Here is a 21567-nt window from a genome sequence, read left to right as displayed (position 1 = left end):
GCAACCAGGGATGAAAGTAGAATTTCTTCAATATTTTTTGAGGAAAATTACATGAGATTTATAATATTACTGTTATAACATACACATAAATGGATTATTTCCTGTTTAAAATGAAATAGAAGATATGATAGATATTTTTCTTCCTTTAAGGTCTTACAGGAAATAAGCCCATATACTGCCTGAAATTTTTTCACTCTTCGTATCAATATTGACTTCTTAATTTTATCTGGCCCAAAGGAGAGAAGAATCCAGAGTCTAGTAGATGCATAATAAAAGCAGAAACGTTAAGCAATTATCTAAGCTCAAATTATCTAAAATGCTTAAAGAAAGTCTAACATTTTAAACTACAACTAGTAGCTTTTTCAGCTGTGTTCATTCAGCCATGCAAATTATTAATTGTATGTGTTAAACTGACAATCTGTAAATAACTCTCTGGATTTTACTTGGGAAAATCTTGACCTTGAAGATGTGAATCTAGCAGTTAGGAAAAAATTTAACAGGTTTTTCACCTGGTGGTATCCTAAAAATCAAAGAAGGGAGCTTGTTCTCTCTCCCATTTTTAGCTACATTTTGCTGCAAAGCAATTGACTTGGGATAGCAATTGATTCCAGGTTAGTGTAGCTGGAAAACAACTTGGCAAGTACCAAAACCTTGCAGTTGCCCAGCCTTCATCTTGTGACTCTTGGACTAAAGCACCTTCTTAAAAATACTTATGGACTTTTAGTGAGAGAAATAGTGAGCCAGTGAGAAGGCTGTCTTGGATGGCTGCTGGTTGCTTCTAGTGGCTCCAGAGTTCTTTGAGAATGCAAAGATATTTTCCCTGTTTAGATGATTTTGCTTTTCTAGTCAAGAGGAGGAGCAGAAAATCAAGGCGTTAAATCCAGTTTTCTCAGTTCTATGCAAAAACTTGTTCCATCAAGTTATTATGTACAGTTTGGGTATTTGTAAGGTGTATGTTTTGCAAGATGTAATTTGCAGAAGAGTGAGTGTAGAAGGTGTCAGTTAAGCATTTTATTAATTTTTAAATTACTCATGGGGATGTATAGGTGAGTTTTTTTTTCCCCCTCTCGTGTTCAAGTAAATTCAAGGATAGGGTATTAATGTAGAAAAAGCTACTTTCAAGCCTTTCTGGTAGCCTTTGGTCTGTATTTGGTCAGAATACACATGCATGTCTAAATTCCAACAACTCAAAGAGACCAGGCAGAAGTGTTCTTCTGTCTTTTTTTGGTTGTTTTTGAGGGGGAAGTTGGTGTTGGGGTTGAGAGAAAGGAAGCCCCAAAAGGCCAGCAAATTAACAGTGAACACTTAGTTCATGAAACTGCAGTCTGATGTGAAAACTTAGCCCTGTGCTGGTTCTTTCCTCACCTCTGATCTGGTCCGTCTTGAATGTGTTAAAAGGAGACATTATCTGCAGAGATGGATGTCAGCTCACATGTATTGCTATGGCAGGGTGCCCAGATAGAAATGCACGCCACTTTCTAAGTCTTGCACATGTTTGTAAATTGAAATGTTTTGAATAATTAAAGTAACGTAGTTGGATATAAAGCCATTTGGTATCGGATGCTGTCTTCATTTATCAAGAACAACTGACAATGTGTTTTCTTATATATATTCATTTAAGATTTCTTCTGTGTATGGATTTGTGGAACTGTTCTTCCATTCTACGTTGTTTTTCTAAAATCTTCCTAATATGTAGTCAAATAAATGTGGTGGTAACAGGTAACGTGTGTAATAACATCACTGACTCCCAAATTCTCAGAGCTCTTAAGAAGATCAAGAGTGTTTTTTGTATGGGTAGATACTATACTAAAGAATTACCTTTGTCTTTGATTTTGAGGAGGTAACGCTTGTCTTAGTTTGTTACTGAAGAGGTAGAGTTTGCAGTTTGCTTGACGTAGTTTTCTTCCATGTAACTACGATTTTTTATAGTAAGGAAAACATCTGAATTTTAGTTTATGTGAGATACTAACAGCAGTCCTAAAAATAGGAAATTATTTTGTGTTGCCTATGCTTTAAAAATAAAAATTCAAAGGTAATTTGGCTTGCAACAGAGAGCAAGTATGGAAAACCCCAGCAACGGCTGGAGGTATTGTAAGCTGCATTGGGCACCCTGCCTGGCTCTGGCTGAGATGTTTGCCTGTCTGTAAGGCTTACAACAAAGATGCTGGCTGATGTCCAGCATAGCTGCACTCCTGCTACTGCCTTATGCTGGTGCATTGATGCTCCATCTGATGCTGGAGATGTTTCCTGGCATGCAGCACTGTGCAGGCTGTAAGTTGAAGGAAAACAAAGAGGCAGCCTTGGCTGTATTTTTGAAGTGTCAGATGAACCAATAATCTTAATGAACTGAGGGCAGCTTTTGATATGGGTTTCTAACAAGCTCCCCCTGACACAGAAGTGATCACTAATTAACTTCGTGTTGCTCTTTGATCCTTACCTGGATGAAGATGCTGAAATAAATGTTTTCAATGATCAGAATTGTTTCATTGTATTATTTCTTCCACTGATCCAATGTCCAATGATTTTGCAAATTAATATCCATCCTCATTTTATTTGGATCTCTCTGAAGATTTAGACATGGAAAACGGTATTTTGAAGCTTGATTTTTTTTTTATTATTATATATATTTTTTTGCTCTGGAATCTCCTGCTTTGATTATTTTTGATTCTGACTTGTCAGCTTTGTAAGCTAAAGCTGAGATGCAGTTATGGGTTCAGTATCAATAAGGCTGGATTGCTTTGGAGCAAGGAGGGAACAGGATGGGGCAAAGAGATGAATATTTTGTGCTGGATTTTTTTCCTAAAATGATGCAAGTATTGTGTTTCTAATCATCTTAAGTGGCGGAAAACTTATCAGTATGAGTGACATTAAATGCAATTTCCTCATTGGGAAGAAAAAAATAAAACTTGGGGATAAGGAGCAGGGAAGAGGGATCAGTTTTGTTCCTGTTTTGACTGATAAAATGATCTCACCTTGAGAAAAATATGGTCTTCAAGAGTTTCTGTAACTTATTGTATTTTATCACTTATTTCTTCACAACTCTGAGAAACAGACAAATGTGTGGTTTTAAAAATTTATGAAATGTTTATTACATTTATTGCTTACTGGGTAGTATCTGATAAGTCTGGCGATTAGATTCCTAAGCATGTTAGCTATGTAAAGTCTGAAGAAAGGCTTAAAACAGCGAAAAGCTTGCATGTTTGCAGGTCTTTGACATTTTGGGTACCGATAGCACATATTTTATGTAGTATTCCTGTTATTGGCTTCAACTGTTAGGTTTTTTAACTTCTAATAGATCTATTCTCAATTTAAGAATAACTGTTTTCTTTTTTAATGCCTAAATAGTAGGGAAAGTGCAAGCCTTAGAAAACCTTTCTTGAAACAAAGAGAATGTGCGGGAAGACTGTCATCCTAACTATTTGTATCTTTTTTTCAGGTCCGAAGGTGACAGTTCAAGAAGCGTCAGGTATGTGCACATCCCCCTCTTTCAGTCATGTTGCATTAGCTTTTCTAAGAAAATACTTTATTTAAAAGCACGATTTTAAGTGTAGAATGGAAACAGATGTAGAAGTTTTTTGTTTGATTATTAGTTCTACCTAGCCTGCCATTTGTATTTGAATAAAGGAACTTCTATATTGGATGAATGCAGTAATGGATAATATGATATTCCTGAATGCTTTTACTTACAATATGGCTTAATTTAGACTTGCGTCTTAATTTTGGTAACTGCAAAATATTGTTTATAGTCGATTTACAGCATTTAAAATGGAAAAAAAAAAAAAAAAACCAACCATACTAAATGCTCACTTGTGTTAACAAAGGAGTGCTGTAGCTGTCATTTGTTGGTGTGACGTCTGTACTAGTGAAAGGGCACGTACTTGTTCTGGTGTTCTGGCTTTCTTGGCAGTCTTCATTTCCTTACCTGGCAGAGAATCTTCATTGACTCATTGCTACGATACTCACTGTGCACTTGGAAGATTCAGATAATTTAGAGAATTTAATGTAACTATCACTTTAACTTATTCAGTTAGTATTTTTCAAATGTTATTTCTAAAGTACATTTTGAAGAAAAGTAGCTGTTTTAGTCAAACTTGTGGAACTTTGGGCTGTGCCCTACAAATAACTAAAGTTACAAACCCATGTACGTGAATCTGAAAGCCTTGGATGTATTAGATCATTACAGTTAATTAGATCCCTCTTTCTCCCTTCCTTTAAAACTTTCAGTATTGTCAGGATCATTGAACTTGTTAATTCTACTGGATCTCTTTACCAGAGAGTCATGCCTCTGAGTTATAAAGAGAAGTATTAAGATTGCCAAGGAAAGAAGCATATCTTCTGGGGGGCTTTGTCTTTTCCCCACCTTCCCAGCCTGTGGTAAGCAGCTGGGGTTGTCAGGCCACACGTCTGAAGCCAAATGTGATTTACCTGTCACTTGGAAACCTTGGGTTCAGCTCAGGTTGCTCATGGACTTGAGTGAGGGTAAGCTGACTCCAGACCTGAGGGACTGACTTTGGAATACCCAGCTCTTTTCACGTTGGAATGGAATATCCACTATGAGTGATGCAGTAGGATTTCATACTGTTGATCAGCTGCAAAAGTTATTGCCTTTCTGGATTTGTTTTCAGTAGCTTTATAACTTGTCATAAGAATGCAAATTTATATAAAAGATATTTTGAAGTGCCCTAAAATTCCACAAACACTGGATCTGGCTATGCTAGGGCAAGGTTGATGCAGTAAAACAATGTGTTTAGAGATGAAATACTGAAACAATTAAAAGAAATAGATAATTAGTTTGACTTTTTTCCTTGGCTTCCCCACTGTGACTAAAACCAATAAATTATCCATTTTTTGTGCGAGCTTTTCAAATATGTTCAGCTTATAATATTGTTGTACCATAACAAACTTTCATTAGCTTCCTTTTGTTGAATGCCATTTAATTTTCAATTTTTGGTATTTATGTTAAATCTATTACTTTGATAAATTGCTTTGAAAATTCTGTCTTCTCAGATGTAATGAACACGTGCACATGAGCTATGAAATTGTCAGTGTGGTGGCCCTTTTAAATTAGCTGTCTTTTTTCCTATGTCTTTTTGTAGAAAATGTGTTTTCATTTATATGAGATTTTGATAATTAGTAGTATGATTAGATAGATTATGCTACATTTACACATCATCTATCATACTTTGGAAGACAAATGTGTTTTAAGGTGTAGTAACTAGAAGATGTTTCTCTTACTATGAACCTTGCGTGTTTAGTGAACACAAGGCAACAGAATGAGAATAGAGGATTCAAGCAGGGACCACAAAGGGGCTCTGAAGACAGCTTTGAGATCAGTAAGCATCTCTGACAGCCTCGGAAATCCTGCACAGAAACAATACCTGTATTCTGACTCACATTCCTTTCCCATTCTTCTCAGAGTGTAGTAGCCATTTGTCTTTTGATTTAAAGATGTGAGATTTAATTGTTTCTGTCAGTATTCCTTCGCTGCTCTTCTAGCAGTAAAATAAGTGAGATGAAATATATTAGAGTTCAGTACAGCTACTACTCACAGCTCCTTGACGTTCTCAGTACAATAGTGTTTCTACTTGTCTCTTCAGCTGCTGTGAAAAATATATTTTCAGTCCAACCACTGGATTTGGCCTATCTTCTTTATGTACTCTTGTTCTATCCTGATTTTGTGCTGCTTAAAGGAGAAATGCAGTACAAAATGGGCTAAATTATAAGTAACAACACTATACAACAGCAGGTGGCCGTGATGGAGCCTGGAGTGGGAGCTGTAGGACTGTTGCCAAAAGGTGTGATGGTCTGCGTGCAGCCACGTAACTTAAGCATACAAAGGTTGTTTAGAGGTGTGGTGGTGGTATAAAAATATACGACAATTGAAGTATAAGTTATGGAGAAAACGTCATCTAAATAATTTAGCTGAATCAAGTCTGAGGCATTATTTTAAAAGCATAAATAAATGAGAGGAATGCTGAAAACTTGTTTTTATCTGTTGAGGATCATGCAAGAAGGCTAAATTTATTATTTGAGTAAAGATGTACATTAGATTAAGTGAAAAAGTAATAGGTTAATGCAAGGGAAAGCATTGTAGAATATCAGCTTCAGTATGTGCTGGGTGTAGTGTGGGGGGGGGGAATGGCTATTAAACACCTGGATAAAACATCAGTAACTGAGCCAAAGAGAGGGAAAGTCCAGCAGGAAGCAGAGCAACTTCCCCACATTTTCAGTAACATCTACATGAACTCTGACTCAGCCCTCTCTGATAACCTGCAAAGTACAAATTTGGGGGAATTGCAGTCAGACTTGTGAAATCCATTTTCAAGTTCAAATTGCTTTGCAATCTAAATGGACCTTTCCTGGAAGCTTTTAATTCTCGTGTAAATGCTTTTCTAAGTTCTTTCTCAGAATTTACTTAACTGTGCGGGGAACTGAAAACAAAAAAGTGAATTTAAAAGTATAATTAAATTAATTAAAAATAATGCGGTCCACTGTCAAAAAGTGTAGTGTAAGTGAGAGTAAAAACAGGAAAACTCCCCTGAATTATATATTTCAAACACCATTTCACCACTGGTGAAAATTATATTGAAATGAACTGATAACACAATAAAATGTGTATTGTGAGGTGGTACTTGACTTGGATGGAATATGAATGCCTTAAGAATACAAAGTGACTTTGCAATACAAACAAACTGTATTAATGGTGATCAGCTTATAGTTTGAGATTAAATAGGGTTTTTCACTCTTCCCCATTGCATCGTTAAGGCTTGTCTCTGTAAGATGTGCTGTGAAGGCAACTACTAGTGTGTCAAGCAGCATAACCACCTAGAAGTTACTCTGTGCACATTTGATTTAACTCAGTGATGCAGGCTGCAAGTTGGTGTCAGTCTTCTCCATCATCTTTCTGAGGGAAGAGAGCAGTTTCCTGACATGAGGATGGATGGCCAAATGGAGATGTGATGTTTGCAAGCTGCTGGGCTGGGAGAGGTGTAGGTCATACAGCTTCATGCAATCAGTTACCTAGCATTTCATTATTTCTGGTGCAATAGCATCTGAAACCAAAGTCTGGTTACACATTTTACCCCGCTCTTCTCGGTGCACTGATTTCATCAGAGACTTTGAACAGTAAAGTGCTCACAATTTTTTCTGTTCACTTTACCTAAAGTGGAATACACTTAAGGTAGAGAAGCGGTTTGCTCAAGAGCAAGCAATTGTATTCAGTATAACAAAATAACTTCACAGTGTCATTAGTGGCATTTTAGACACTTGAGTTTTAGGAAAGACATTATGAAAATGGATTGTCAACTGCAACTAGACTTTGATTTCCCAGTAATACTGAGTGCCTTAATTTTTTTTTGAGTACTCAGTTTGAGGTGTTCTAAAACTTTTTCATTTTCAAAAAAGGTCGAGTGTGTATCACAGCAGTTGGTGTAAGTGTTCTAAATTCCACACTGTCTTGATAAGCAGAATTACTAATACGGGGGCTGCTCCGAAAGTAATGCCTCCTATTTTATGTCATAATGGGTGGATGCTGGTGATATGGCAGAAGAGATTGAACCTTCCTGCTCATATTTTGTTACATGTTGTTTTTGTGCAACAGCTGACAGCAGAAGGGCGGTCTCACAAAATGGTGTCTGGCATGGAAGTGTGTGTGAAGCAGAGGGGTGTTGTTGAATTCCTCCATGCAGAAAATATGGCACCCATTGACACTCACTGACACTTGCTGAATGTTTATGGAGACCAAACAGTGGATGTGAGCCCAGTGAGAGGTGGTTAGTGGTGTGTTTCAGAAATGATGTCTTCATAGCAGCTGTGAACAGTGTGTCCCTTTTGCTGGTGCAGACTTTTATGACCATGGCATGCAGGATCTTTTTCATCACTGGCAAAAATGCGGAGCTAATGGTGGTGTCAACACTGGAAAATACTGTTTTGTAGCTGAGAATTTGCTCTTTCAAACAGTATTGTTATGCTTTTTGTCTGTTGCAGTTTCCACGGAAATAAGCAGGGGACATTACTTTCAGTGACCCATATACTTAAAAAATAAAAATAAAAATAAACAAAGCCTTGCCAGTCAACTATGGATGCTTAATCAGAATACTTTACCTTTTACTGGCTGAAATAGTAGATGCTTTAAGTAGTTGAATTTTGGAAAGTTATCATTATGTGATTGAGAAGCATATACCCTACTTTATAGGTCTTCTATTGTTTCTATTTATCCTCTGCTGGAAGAAAAACAAAGGATGCCATTCTTTCTTGAGACAGTTCAGTCAAGGGAGTGAGTTATGTGTTCTGCTTCCCAGGTGATACAGACAAAATCATGTTATTCCCTCAAAGAATAACCTGTGTGACTGCATGATATTAGCTAGTAGGAGGAAGATGTGTGAATGGAGCTTTTGTAACCTGACAGTCCATTATTCTGTCCTTCAAATTGTGAGCTTATTTTTCCATGGACTGTTTTTCAGTGAATAAATAAACTTTAGGGAACTCAGTGCTTGATGACTCAAAAGCTTCAAGCAGTGTAAATGATTCTAAGCAATTGTGGCCATGGCACAAATTGTATTTGGGTAACAAAACTTGAAGCAAGCTGACTTCTTTTTTTTCTGATGCCTCCTAACTCCCTTAAATATTTCCTTGGTCTCAGCTGGCAAAGAAATAGATAGCATGGAGCTCAAATGTGAATTAATTTTGAAAAGGACTGATTTACCTTGGCAATAATTGTGTAAATAGGTAGGCATATGTTTGTGGTTTAATTTTTATTTCAGTATCATATTAGTATTTTGATTTCTGAATTATTGAGAAGACTGTTCTGTACCAAAAAGTAGAATCAGGTCTTGCTAAATTCAGATACCATCCAGGTGGATTAACTAGCATATGCAAGCAGTTTGCCGGGAATTATTTCCACTGGAAATAGACAGCTGTAATTTATGTAAGTTTCCAAGTGCTGTTTGTGCTCAATAGAATTCTCTTGACAGGCTGGCAGTTGTCAAATTTGCAATCTTGAAGAGAAGACAAAGCTTTGTAAGTGGTTTCACATTAATTCAATGCAGCTACTTTTTATAGTCAATTCTTGAAGGAGTTGTTCCTCGTTCTCAAGTAGTCCCCACTGGTTGCAGTGTAAGATAAGGCCTGCCTAATGAGCAACATGTGTGCACAACTTAATTCAGTACGTTGAGCGCTTGTAATGCCACAGGATTTATCTTTTGTGTAGATAAAGTAGTTTGAATTTCTTTCATGATTTCACCATTCCACAGCAAATGTTGAGTTGCTTTTGTTCTTTTCTATTAGAATTCACATGAAAAACTGGCTGAAATCTGTGGGATAGAATATGAGAATAAAGAAAAGAAATAGACTTTCTTAGGCTTGCTGTGTGTATCATAATATTCTTCAGAGGCTCTGGACAATTTTGATTCTGCAGCACCTGCTGAACTGCTTGTAATTACTCAGTTCGTTTCTTCGCTGTCACTCTTGGTAAGGCAAATAGGAGCAGTATTTTGAGTGGAGCTTACCACACCTATTAGCTGTTTGCTGGGACAAGCAGGACTGTCAGTAAGTTGACTGGTGTTTTTGTCATGCTGAACAGATACTCCTATGCAGCTTCCACTGAATGATGTTGCTTTCTAGCTTCTTTTTGTATGCGTTTGTTCAGAAGAACAGAGAATGTGGTGTACTCTTCAGTACAAAATGTCCCTGCTCCACATCTGTTTTAGAAAAGAACTGACTCAGTGAGTCCAACCAGAACCTCACATCTGTTATAACTGTGGGAGATCCAGAGAAGAACTGGTTATGACCTGAAGTCAGCTTAGCTTATATATTTATAGTAGTCTTCTATAATAGAGTTGTTCAGATAATGCTGTGAGGGCAGGAGTGAAATCTGAACATGGTTACCCAGTATACTTTTCTGTCCTCATCACTGAGAATACTCTCCAGTAACTACTGGAAAGTGTATGTGCAAACTGACAGGAACGTCAGCTGGAGACAGTTCTTTTAATGATTTGTATCTATGAACCGCCAATAAAATCTGAGCTTCCTTGCACATAATCTATCTTCAGAATAATCCATGTATTAAATATTTATTGTTAGAATTCTAATCTACGGGTACCTTAAAATCAAATAGAACTTTCACGTTATTTTTCCAGTTTTTTGTTCTGATCTCATTGCTTTATACATGTATTTAAGGCTAAACTAATTCTATTCAACTGAAAAAGTATGCAAGAAAAATAGTGGTGTAGATTTCTTTTCCCCCCCCACTGTGTTCTAGGCACTTCTGTGTAGTTCAAAAATGATTGTTGGATTAGGCTGTAAGCATGACTTAGATATCTGGTTCATCATCTGAGCTGTTTTAGTGATGCTTTTAGACATTTTCTACTAAGTGCAATTGTAAGTAGAGGGAAGATGAAGCAAGCAAGCTATGCCTTCAAAAGATGAGAACAGAAGAGCATGTTAACAACACTGTAAGAATAAAAAGAACTTTTTAGGTTATCACAATTAAACCAGTGCATAAGCATGGATCTAACTGGAAGAGAGAAGGAAAAAAAGCTTGGTATATATAGTGGATTATATCACTGTATTATGCCCAGCGTAGTGGAGTATAAAGTACCTTGAAATCCAGTTGAGTTAACTACTGTCTTTAATGTTTCAGCTGTTTTTTTTAAGTCTGTTTCTCCTGGAATATATTCTTGTATTGTTTGGAATCAAGATAAGAACATTTTTTTATTTAGTAAATGGGATTCTAATTAGCCAAATGTTAATGATGGGAGTGTGATGTAGCATGATTTTAGGACTTGAGATGACTCACTTTTCTTTCTTGTTAAGACTTGTTGTTTTTTTTTTGAGACTTCCTAAATTTCAGGAAGCGTTAGCTGCACAGTGCTCACTGTGCAATGTCTAGTTGTCCTTCCTTTCTAGCTAAGAAAGCTGTTAAGTTTCAGATGTTATTTTACACCTCTTGCTATAAAGAAACACATCCCTCATGTTAAACTTGAATTCACGTTAAGGATGTCAGCCATACTTCTCAACCTGTTATAGGTAAGAAAATTTTGGGGGGGGATTCTGTAGGTTATTTTTATTGGACCTTGAGAACATATCACTACCTAATTTTGGGGGCCTGATCCTTCAAACAGTATCAAGATTCTTGCAGTTTTTAATTTAAGAGCTGTAGCAAACTTAAGGGGAAAAAATCTATAGACATCTTATAAAGAAGGGCAGAAAAGGTGAATTAGTAGTAAAAGCAGTAGACAAATTTTACATTGCTGCATAGCAAAGAAGAAGCAGGAGAATTTTTTTTTAAATTTGGAATGTAATGAACCGGAGTATCAGTGGATAATTCATTTCCTATCACAACTACAAGCTGTAACTGAAAATGATACCCCTGTTCTAATTTCTTCCGAGCGCAGAGCTTCCTTTGGGAAAGAGAATAGCAGAGAAGGGCAACGCACCTTAGCAACGAGGTGCCCGCTGTGTCACTTTTTATCTGTTTCACATGTGGTGTGCACTTGTAAGCAGTCTTGTGAACTGATTAACTGGAAGCATGACTCTGGTGAACTTGGGTGAATGACCAAGTGTGAGTATAGATGTCCATGGATTCTGGGATATGGAAGTAAAAGCTAAAGATCTGTGTACTGTGATGGTATTACTACAGTGTATGGTCCTAATGTCTATCTTCAGCTTGCTGTGACTAGCAAGGTCGCAGGTAGGCAGGAGTGCAAGAATGAGGCATGGCCACATTGAACCTGGAATATTTTAAGATTTTGTTTATGGAATGTGTATGCAGTATTTTAGAAAAAATCATAGAATCATATCATAGAATGGCCTGGGTTGAAAATGACCTCAGAGATGATAGAGTTTCAACCCCCTGCTATGTGCAGGGTCGCCAACCACCAGACCAGGCTGCCCAGAGCCACATCCAGCCTGGCCTTGAATGCCTCCAGGGATGGGGCAGAAAAAAAAATGATTTATCAACCAGTTTCAAATTATACTTACACTTCTATCTTGTTTGGAAATGAAGCTTGCTTTACTGGATGAAGAGAAAGCAGTAAGGAAGTAGTCTCTCTTGCATACTTCTTTAATGCATACTTTGTACTTTAAGCATAGTGAAGACTGTCAAAGGTTCTGTGACTTCTTTGGTAAAAATGATTAACTGAAAGCTCTAACCTTCTGTGCCTCTTTGCTTTGCTCTATCATTAGCTGTCTTCTGTTCAGATTAAGAGGAGAAAGTAAAGCACTTTAACTTGTCTCTATAATGGATTACCTCACTTGCTGAAACCCCATATTGATTCCACAGTCTTATCTTCTGAACATATCTGTAAATAAATGCCAACTAGTGTTGACTAATTTCTGCCATCAATTTGGTCTCATTAACTTCTTGTTGATTAAATCAAGTACGTTAGTTGGGATGCCCCTATAATTTATTTATAATAGTTAACTTTATCAGGGGAATAAAGATTTTTCCTCTGAATTTTAATGAAAGAAACAATCTCTGTATGCAGAACTAGAGAGTGGAGCTGAAATTGAGAGCTGTATGAAATACTAGTTACACTTGTAGAACAAGTAGAGAAACCGTATTTTGAAGGTAAACATTAAGCGACTTGCTCCTGGTTTTACTGCAGTTCTAACGTGTGGTGTATGGTGCAAATGTGATGAGTCATATTCAAGAGCTGTGTTGTGAAGATTTATAACAACACACAGAATGCTCTCTAGAAATCTTCAGTCTTACAATTTAAGTGCTTTTGTTTATCACACAGTTGAAGGTAATTTGATCTTCAATGCTTTAGGACTGGTAAATACCAGAACATATTATGTAGAATAAAGTGAATTTTGAACTCAATAAAATGCTTCCCTCCTGCAGACCAATAACGTGTATGAATTAAGATGACTTACAATTACTCAGTTTGGGGGGGGAATGTCCTTTTGTCCTCATACAAACATCAAAAATCTAGCATGAGTTCATTTAAATCACTTGCCTTCTAATAAACCCTTCAGCTCTGATGAATAAATTGAGGAAAATTTCCACTTTGCAGTGATGAGCCTTTCAGCTTGTACACTGTCATTTTATGTGTGCTCAGAATGTACTAAAGCAAGCTTAGCACACCTGAGGTGTCAGCTCTGTTTTTCATATTCTTTTCCTTTTGCCTTTGGTTTTGAAATGAACTGTTTTGTAAAGCACTGCTGTAAGTAACCTGACCAACACATGCCTTTGTCACAATGAAAATAGGCTTTTCAGATACACAGCTATATGCTGGCTTCAACCAAGATGATGTGAGGTAGATTGTTGATCATTATTTCAATAGTGCACTTAATCTATTGTAAATTAGTCATCAACTTTCATGACCTGGGTCTCATGTGAGTATGAACTAATATGTTATTTGTAATTTTGTGGCACTACAATGTGCTGCAATTCCTGAAGTATCTGTGGATTAATTAGCACTGCTGCCCTGCATACAGCAGGAACAATCAGCTTCCTTAGTGAATGCTTTCCAAAAAATCCTCTAGGTATCCTTTACGTGTCTTGTTGTGGTTCTTCTAAAAAGAAAGTGGTGCTATTTTATAGCATCATAGAATAATTTGGGTTGAAGGGTACCTTAGAGCTCATCTAGTTCCAACCCCCCTGCCATGGGCAGGCACCCTTTCCTTTAGACCAGGTTGCCCTATCCAAGCTGGCCTTGATCACCTTTGGGAACTGGGCATCCACAACTTCTCTGGGCAGACTTTTGCAAGTGCCTTGCCACCCTTGTTTTGTTAGCATAAAACCAGGTTCCTTGGGATCTATCTCTGTCTCTGTAGTGCTGCTTCACTGCTTAATGGGGGTTTGCATAATCATGGCTTATGTCCTTGTTCTTTCCTGGGATATGTTTGATAGTGACTACAAAATTTCCTGAACAATCTTTGAGTAAATCTGAATGAAGTGGAACTTTCTTGTATCAGTATGTGGTTTCTGCTGTTTCAGAATGTAATCCTTCTTTGATCTTGTGGAAGTGCATTCCGTTAACACAGGCAATCTAGAACAATGCAATATACTATGTTAAACTGGGTGTTAAATATTTAAGATTTAATCTGAATTGAGAAAAGTATTTTGAATTAGTGTATGTATTTGTGTATAGAACTTCAGATGGAAAACAGCTTCTGAGAAGCAGTCCTGTTCTATAGTAACATTAAGTATATAATAATTTAAGTATTTTAATGAATGTCAGAATTCTGAGATTACTGAAATACTTGATTAGAAAACTAGAATCTTTTTTTTTAAGTACTGTGTCAATAAAACATACATGAGTTTCTACATACATACTTTGGTAAAGCATTTCAGTATATGGTAATCCACAGAGCTTAATCACCTTGTAAATAGCCTTTTAATTTCCTGTTTTAGCTCCATTGTAGATACTAACACGTGTTTGTGTTGCTGGAACTGTAGGCAAAAGGTGTGGGAGCTTAATGAATTTTCCTTTCCTTTTTGCCTGAAAGATTGTTGTAGTAATAGTGGTATGAGTGCATGCTAAGCAAGGAAAGCTGAAGCTAAAAGTAAACCTCAACTACATTTTAGGGAAATGCAGGCTGATTTACAGACAGTGTGAAAAGGTACAGCACGGTGCTCCAAACCTTCCTCCTGTTGCTTATGTCAGTTCTTGAATGCATGTGTATTCTTATGCATGTGCTTACGTTTAAGTACTAATGACCCTTTGACATTTCTCTCAGACCATGCTCAGCAAGTATTTTTCTCTTGCTAGAAGTGACCCCACTTGCAAATTACATTAGACCGTAGAAACTGTGGTTTCAACAACCCCTTACACCTCCAAAATAAAACTTAGAAACACTTTGGATAGCGTTGGTAGGTACAAACTTTCTGATTTATAAAAATATAGAAATGCTTCTATATATACTCTATAAAGATGCACAGTAATAGATCTTTAATTTCTCTAAGATTATCCACCTTTCACCATTCACATCTAACCTCAATCATTACCAGTTGAAGGCTTTTATGGAGATCTTTTAAATACGATTCAGTAATGAGCATTTTAATTATCACTCTGAAGACAAAGATCATTCTCTATTTCTCAGCTAAAATAAGGCAATACAAAAAGTTTAATATTAGAGTATAATTCAAGGTGATTGTTGGGAGGATGTTTAGTGGCAGAACTGGTATCTACTCCTTGAAAGGATGTAGAATATTATTAGACAATGGAAATTTAATAATACGAGAGAGATAGAAAGGCACAGGAAGGCCTGTATGAAATCAACATACGGGGGGGGGGGGATTGAGACAGGAGTTTGCCAAATTAAAAAAAAAAAAAAAGAGAGTAGTAGCTATTACTTGTCAACTGATTTGCAGCAGATGGAGCTGACACAGTTCCTCTAGCCTAAAACCTTAGGTGCTCTTACCTGATCCGCAAATGAAATCTTGGTACAAATCCAGATTAAATCTGGTGTTATGAATGATGGCGTAGTGTGGATTTGCTTTCTTTAGAGTCAGTAATAAAAGCAAGAGTGTTTGGAATGTTAAGATGTGTTACAAAGGAAAGATTTAAGATTTCCAGGTTTAGACTTAACTTCAAAATGATATTGTACCTGTTTATGCATGGCTTAGTTATAGTAGCTTTTATTTTGGCCTTGTTCCTGTTGCTTGCTGCTGTGTGTGCAAGCCCTTCCAAATGTTCTTATTGTGAGTCAGTGGGAAAAATGAAAGTAACCCTGTGGTCAGTGTTCCACTTGTGCTGGTGTAGCTGACTGCCTAGGATGCTTCTAACAGCTATGTTTTATGTGGGAGAAAATGTTCATTCATAAAAGTCATTAAAAGGGAAAGAAAAAATAACTTGTATTGCTGCAAAAACCTCAGGAAAGACCTTGGACTAATGTTAATGAGGTTGGGAATAACTATTGTGTATTATAGAGATCACAGGAATGATTTATATAACTAGGCCATTGATTACAAAAAGGCTTACAGCACCTTGACATAAGATAAATAGGAAAAAAAAAGACTAAAAAGCAGCTCTAAGTACATGGTTAGGATAACTTCTTGCTATCAAAACAGTATCTTGAAGATGCATAGCTGGCTTTTGGTAATTGGGTGTCTGAGTGAAGTAACATTGATTCAAAGCAGTAGAATTCCATACGATTTGTAAACGCTTGTCGGTATTCTTTGTGACTGGTGGGTAAGATGAGTGATGGTGCAAATCTAGGACGAAGAGCTGGTGAAGCATTGTTAGGAGCAGGGACACAAGCTGTTCCACACCTTCACTGGAACAGGAACTCCATATTCTTTCCAAATTCTTTTTTGTTTCTGAACTTGTAGGGCAATTCTCAAAGGGAACTATTAACAGTATTTTTGAAGGATTTGTTTGGGCACTAAGACTTCACTCTTGTAAGGAACTGTGCTGCACAGCGCCTATGATCAGGCTGGGATTGAATTTAACAGCAGTGTGATCAGCCAGGGCCTTAGCAGAGAAGCTGATTGTGCAAAACAGGTAACATTGTTAACTGCAAAAAAAAAAGTGAACAATGTGTGCATACCAAGTGAATACAAATTTAGAACTACGTATCCAGGCTAGTTACTTCAACATACTAATATTAGTGAGAAGATAAGCATAACGTAGAGGAGTAACACTCTGTTGCCTTAGCGTCTTAAATAACAAAAGCCACCTCTACTTTTAAAGAAGGGTTAATTAGAACGTGAAATAGTACAAGTTTTTAAAGTGCTAAGAAAAGTGAAATTGCAGAAAAAGTTGACCTTGGCATTGAGAGATCTCAGACAATAAGATGGCAACGCTTATCTGCCACATAAGCTTTATCACACTGAGTATCACAGGCCAAATTTTCATGAACTAGTTTTAAGTAAACTTGCTAGATTTAACTAGGAATCTTTCACTAGGATTCCTGAAATATTTCCCCATGCTTGCAGTGTTGCTAGTCCAAATGCACCATGTATTAATTGGGAACAAACAAAAGCAAACTTTCTTGCTTGTTTAAATGAGACAAGCAGGATGTTGTTGGAGCAGTGCACAGGCTAAACCCCACTGCTGCAGCATATATGTTTGCCACAGCTTTGCCTCTTCAGTTAATCACTGTTTCTCTTCCATCCATCTGTAAAGATGGCTTTTGGCACCTTGTAGAAGCTGAGGCTCTGGGCGGAGACTGTAGAGCAACAGCCAAGCGCTGTGACCCAGTTCGGGGAGTTTAAATGGCTCAAAGACTGCATTAGTGAGTAGGTGTTGGACGCTCACGAAGTGCCAGGCATGGGACTAAACCTATTAGCTCTCTTGGACAGAGACCTGTGACCTACTGAAGCTGCATTTCAACTAGTTTTATTCTTGCAGAACTTGAATGTACCAGAAGCAACCACTGCTGTACCAGGACCCCAAATGACCAAATGCTTTGCTGTGTGAGGATATTTAGGTTGAGAAACAATAATCTCTTAGCCTTCATTGAAATTCCTGTTTCTCTAATTACTAGTGGTGGGCTATATATTTTGTACAAAATCTTTTCATGCTATGCAGTACTACAAGATGTAACCTTTCCAGTGAAATTGCTGGAATAGTGAGCTGAAAAGACTTGTAAATGTTTTAAGTGCTTGGAGACTGCTGTGGGAAGGAAGGTTCACGTAACAGCTCCTTGGTTAGACTTCCATTTCTGTGCCTTTTGTTTTGACTCCTATGTTAAATGAATGTAGAATATTTCTGCTGTGAATGAGGTAAAAGGTTTGGAAACTGAAGAAAGTGTAGGGTATCTACTTCTGAAAGACTGTGATTATTTTACTAAGATGGATTTCAGGCTGTAGTAAGTTGAATGCAGTAGCGAGGCTTTATAGTCTACAGTGGAAATAGCGCTCAACATGTCTGAAGCATGAGATAAAAGATGATTGTTGTATTTGATCCCTGTGATTTCTGCTCGTGAATTAATACCTTCAGCCTGGAAGAGACAACCGTAGGTTTACTGTTGTTGTTTTTCACTTGTTTCTTTGTTTTGTTTTTACCAATAGCTTGAGGTGAAATGGTGTCTGAATCATTATCAAAGAATTCAGGAAACTTAATACTGAAATAATAGTTTTATTCAAGGCAAGATAGACCAGCTATTCTGCCATGTGCAGCCTCGCACAAGTGGTTGTTCAGTGTTTCTATTCATCGAGCAGCAGGATCTTGTCCAAGTCTGTTCTGTTCACCATTCCATTAAGGATAAACGTAACCTAAGCATAAGAGAGTGGACCGCCACTACTAGTTTAAATTTGGAGTACTTTCGGATAAATAAGTAGAATTGTCCCTCATGGTGGGGAAATAACTGAGGAGTTAGGATGATCAGTGGAGTTTTTACAGAAAATGAAGTGACTTGGCCAAATAAGTAAATCTGTAGAGAAATACAGACATCTGTATTATGTGCTCTAAGATCTTCACTGCAATTCTTGTTCATTCTTCTCATGATCAAACTTTTCCAGGGAAAGTCAGTTCATGTGCCATTGTACAGCCCCTATAAATATAGGGGAGGACCAAAATCCAGTATTTATTTTGAGAAGGAAGATTGAATCAAACACTGCTCCAAAGCAATGGGACATAGGAAAGTTACCAACCAGAAATGAAATGCATGTTTTGCGGGCTGCTGCAGAGCAAAGGACTTAAACTGAGGATAACCTATTAATGAGTCATAGCTGATCTGCTGGGCATATATAGATTAACATTTGTATTTGGAAGCATCTCAGACGTGTGCAGTATTACAGGTGTGCCTACAACCAGTTGCAACCAAAGAGAACGGTTTGTGTGCAAGGATGACTTTTAGCTGCCTTTGTCACTGGACTTGAAGATGAGTGGTTCTGTGGTCAAGTCCTCGAATGGAAAGTGGGACTTTCAGATACAAGGTGTATAAAGTTTGTACAGCCAGTGAGTGCTTGGTATCCTTGAGCGCTGCCAGGAAAACCATTCCAGGGAAATGCAAGTAGCTAGATCCAGTTGGCTTTGTGACAGCTTTCTGCTTCTGGAACATCATGAGGTTGCTGCAGTACATCTGTGAATAGGCTGGTGTGTATAAAGGAGACAATCAATCGCAAACAGTAATTAAAAAGAAGTGACAGTTACTTCAAATAACTTCTTAAGTGCCATTTTCTGTACAAAATAATGACAAATCTCTTGAGATAATAGAAGGTTTAATGCATTTTAATATCTTTATAATGAATAAATCATTTCTTTTGTAAGGTTAATGAAAGCAGATGTGATGTGAAAGATGAAAATATGGTTGCTATTTAGGAATTCCTTCCTGAAGTGTGTCCCTCTACAGTCCTGGCCAGACACGGTCTGCTCAGGGATTGTGTAGTGTGAATTTATGACGTTTAATACCTCCAACAGTCTTACTACCTAATAAAACCAGTCTGTCTCCAAATATTTACTAGCCTCTGACTTGGAGTCACTCTTACAGATCAAGCTTTTCTTCTAACTACATGGCTGCTGGTCTGCAGTTTCATAAATACCGAAAAATAGCATGCAATTAAGAATCTCCTGTATTTGTCAGACTTGTCATTGAAATAAGGGCAAGAATTCCAAACATAGTGCAAAATTCTGCTTTTGTAGACTCTTTTGTCTGTTTTGCTGACGCTAAGTGGGTATTTTGATACGTCAAGTGACAAGATAAACACAGTACAGTTTCCCACTGCTTTTTATAGTTTCATACTGGATGTTCTTTTTTTTTCCAGAGGCTCTACGCAGCAAAAATTCGTTCATTGTGACTTACTCATTTAGTTCAAACTCACCTGTAAACAACTTCTTCAAGAATCCTCTAGGCAATTTAGAGGTTAAAAAACAAGCCAGGATTTGTTTCAAGTGTTGTATTCTTTCTATCCTTCCTTTTCCTGATTTGATTTGTTAGATGTGAACATAAAGAATCATCTCCAAAGAATGGGAGGGCACCTTTGCAGTGCCCTACTCAGATGGCCATTGCTGTGCTTGCAGACAGCAGGCTACCCTGGATGTCCTCACTCTCCTGACAAGCAAAAGGGGCATGGTGCAAGCCTGTAGAAAGGAGAAAATGCCTGTGATTTCTTAAGGACCTTAAAATGAAACAAATACTTAAAGTGTATGGTTTTAGCTGGGAAAACAGTTAAATACATTTAAGATATCTACTCTGTTGTTTTACATAACTGTAATAGCTTTTTGTGGTATTTTTCTTCCAACCCTTCTTGTTCTGTGCTGATTATAAGGTTATTGTCCTGTTTCAGCTTCAGCATGCTGCTGTTTCTGTGATTAGTTCCAAGATATCATCTGGGTATACAGGCTGAAAATCTTGCTTGGCTGGCTGCTCCCTCTGCATTTAAATGGCCTGATTTTTCTGATGGTTTATATAAAACAGAAAAATCCAACTGATACAACGTGTCAGTATCTGACTTGTTTTGGGAACAACTTTTCTTAGTTTGATTTTTTTTTATTGTTTTTGTTCCTTAAGACTCAGAATTTCAAAAATACTTCTGACTGCTCTCTGTAAGTTTTTGAATGTACATCACCACATCACTGCAGTTCCTTTGGATTGTTTGTTATGAAACATAGCAATGCTTCTGAGGTGTTGCAGAATAATTTATCACCAATAGGTATTTTTAATTTGAGAAGTAAACTGGAGTACAGTGTAAGTACACACACTTCTGTCTTATTCAGCCGATGTGCTACTATTGCTTTGAAGGTTTTAGGAACCTGTCTCAAAGATCTGATGCAAGTCCTGCGTTACTGATAGACAATCAGGTTCTCTGATTTAGAACTGCCTGATTTACTTAGGCTTTCAGTAGTGGAAATTGCCTTTCTATCTTTCCCATGCCTTCACAATCTCCTTTGGTAGGGGAGGAATATGTCAACTTGCATCTCAATGTGTTGTCAATCCATGTAACGGCAACTAAGACTGACTTTCCTTCTTATATTAATATACCCGCAAGAACTGCTGCAGTCTCAGTGTCCAGTTCACATTTACAAAATGCAACTTGAAAAAATGCTTGTCCTAGGCTAGAAAGTGGTTGCATTAAACTATAGAGTTGTGTGGCTTTAGAAGTTTATTCTGAGTTTGAACTAGTTTCTGACATTCATTATCTCATTTTGCAGTGAAATGTTCTTCGAGAGCGTGATGAACTATGGCAAAGGAGAACTTCAGCAAGTTTTGTGATGGGTGTAGTGGGAGAGTAATGGGGGCTATTTCTTTATCCTAGGGGAGATGCTGTTTGAATGAAGGTTTTTTTTACCCTATTTAAGGTTGTAGGATTTCTGCAACTTAGATGAATGAAATATGGCTTCTAGGTTTTGTATTATTTGTTGGCATACTTATGACGCTGGCTGATTGCTTGTGCTTCAGCTTGCCGTGAAATTGGTTTATGCAAAGAAAAAATAGAATCAAGTTCTCAATAAATAGAACTGAGAGTATTTTTAGAAAGCCAGCAGCTCACAGCCCCTGCTCAAATAACGCACTGTGTTCTCTCAGCGCCTTCTGATGAATTATGAAACAATGCTGAAACAATGGACGTTTTACAGAAATAATGTTTTTAACCAAACACTTGAATCTGCACTTGTTTCCATGTAAATACCTGATTATATCTAATAGTTCCTAGTGAACAATCACTGATGATGATGA

General features: G+C 37.3%; 1 protein-coding gene across 15 annotated transcripts in view; it reads left to right on the top strand.

Annotated features, from left to right (window-relative positions):
* IQSEC1 (IQ motif and Sec7 domain 1) overlaps positions 1–21567 on the top strand; it is a 365521-nt gene that overhangs the window by 110780 nt on the left and 233174 nt on the right. For all 15 annotated transcript variants that reach the window (XM_046900093.1, XM_046900092.1, XM_040646649.2 and 12 more), the window contains one exon: positions 3437–3466. In XM_046900093.1, coding sequence (XP_046756049.1) covers positions 3437–3466 — 30 coding nt within the window. The remainder of the gene's footprint in view (positions 1–3436; positions 3467–21567) is intronic.

The sequence above is a fragment of the Gallus gallus genome, chromosome 12 (assembly GCF_016699485.2).
Source record: "Gallus gallus isolate bGalGal1 chromosome 12, bGalGal1.mat.broiler.GRCg7b, whole genome shotgun sequence".
NCBI classification, from domain to species: Eukaryota; Metazoa; Chordata; class Aves; order Galliformes; family Phasianidae; genus Gallus; species Gallus gallus.
Note: the sequence above shows the minus strand (reverse complement) of the source record. Positions and strands in the feature narration are given on the sequence as shown.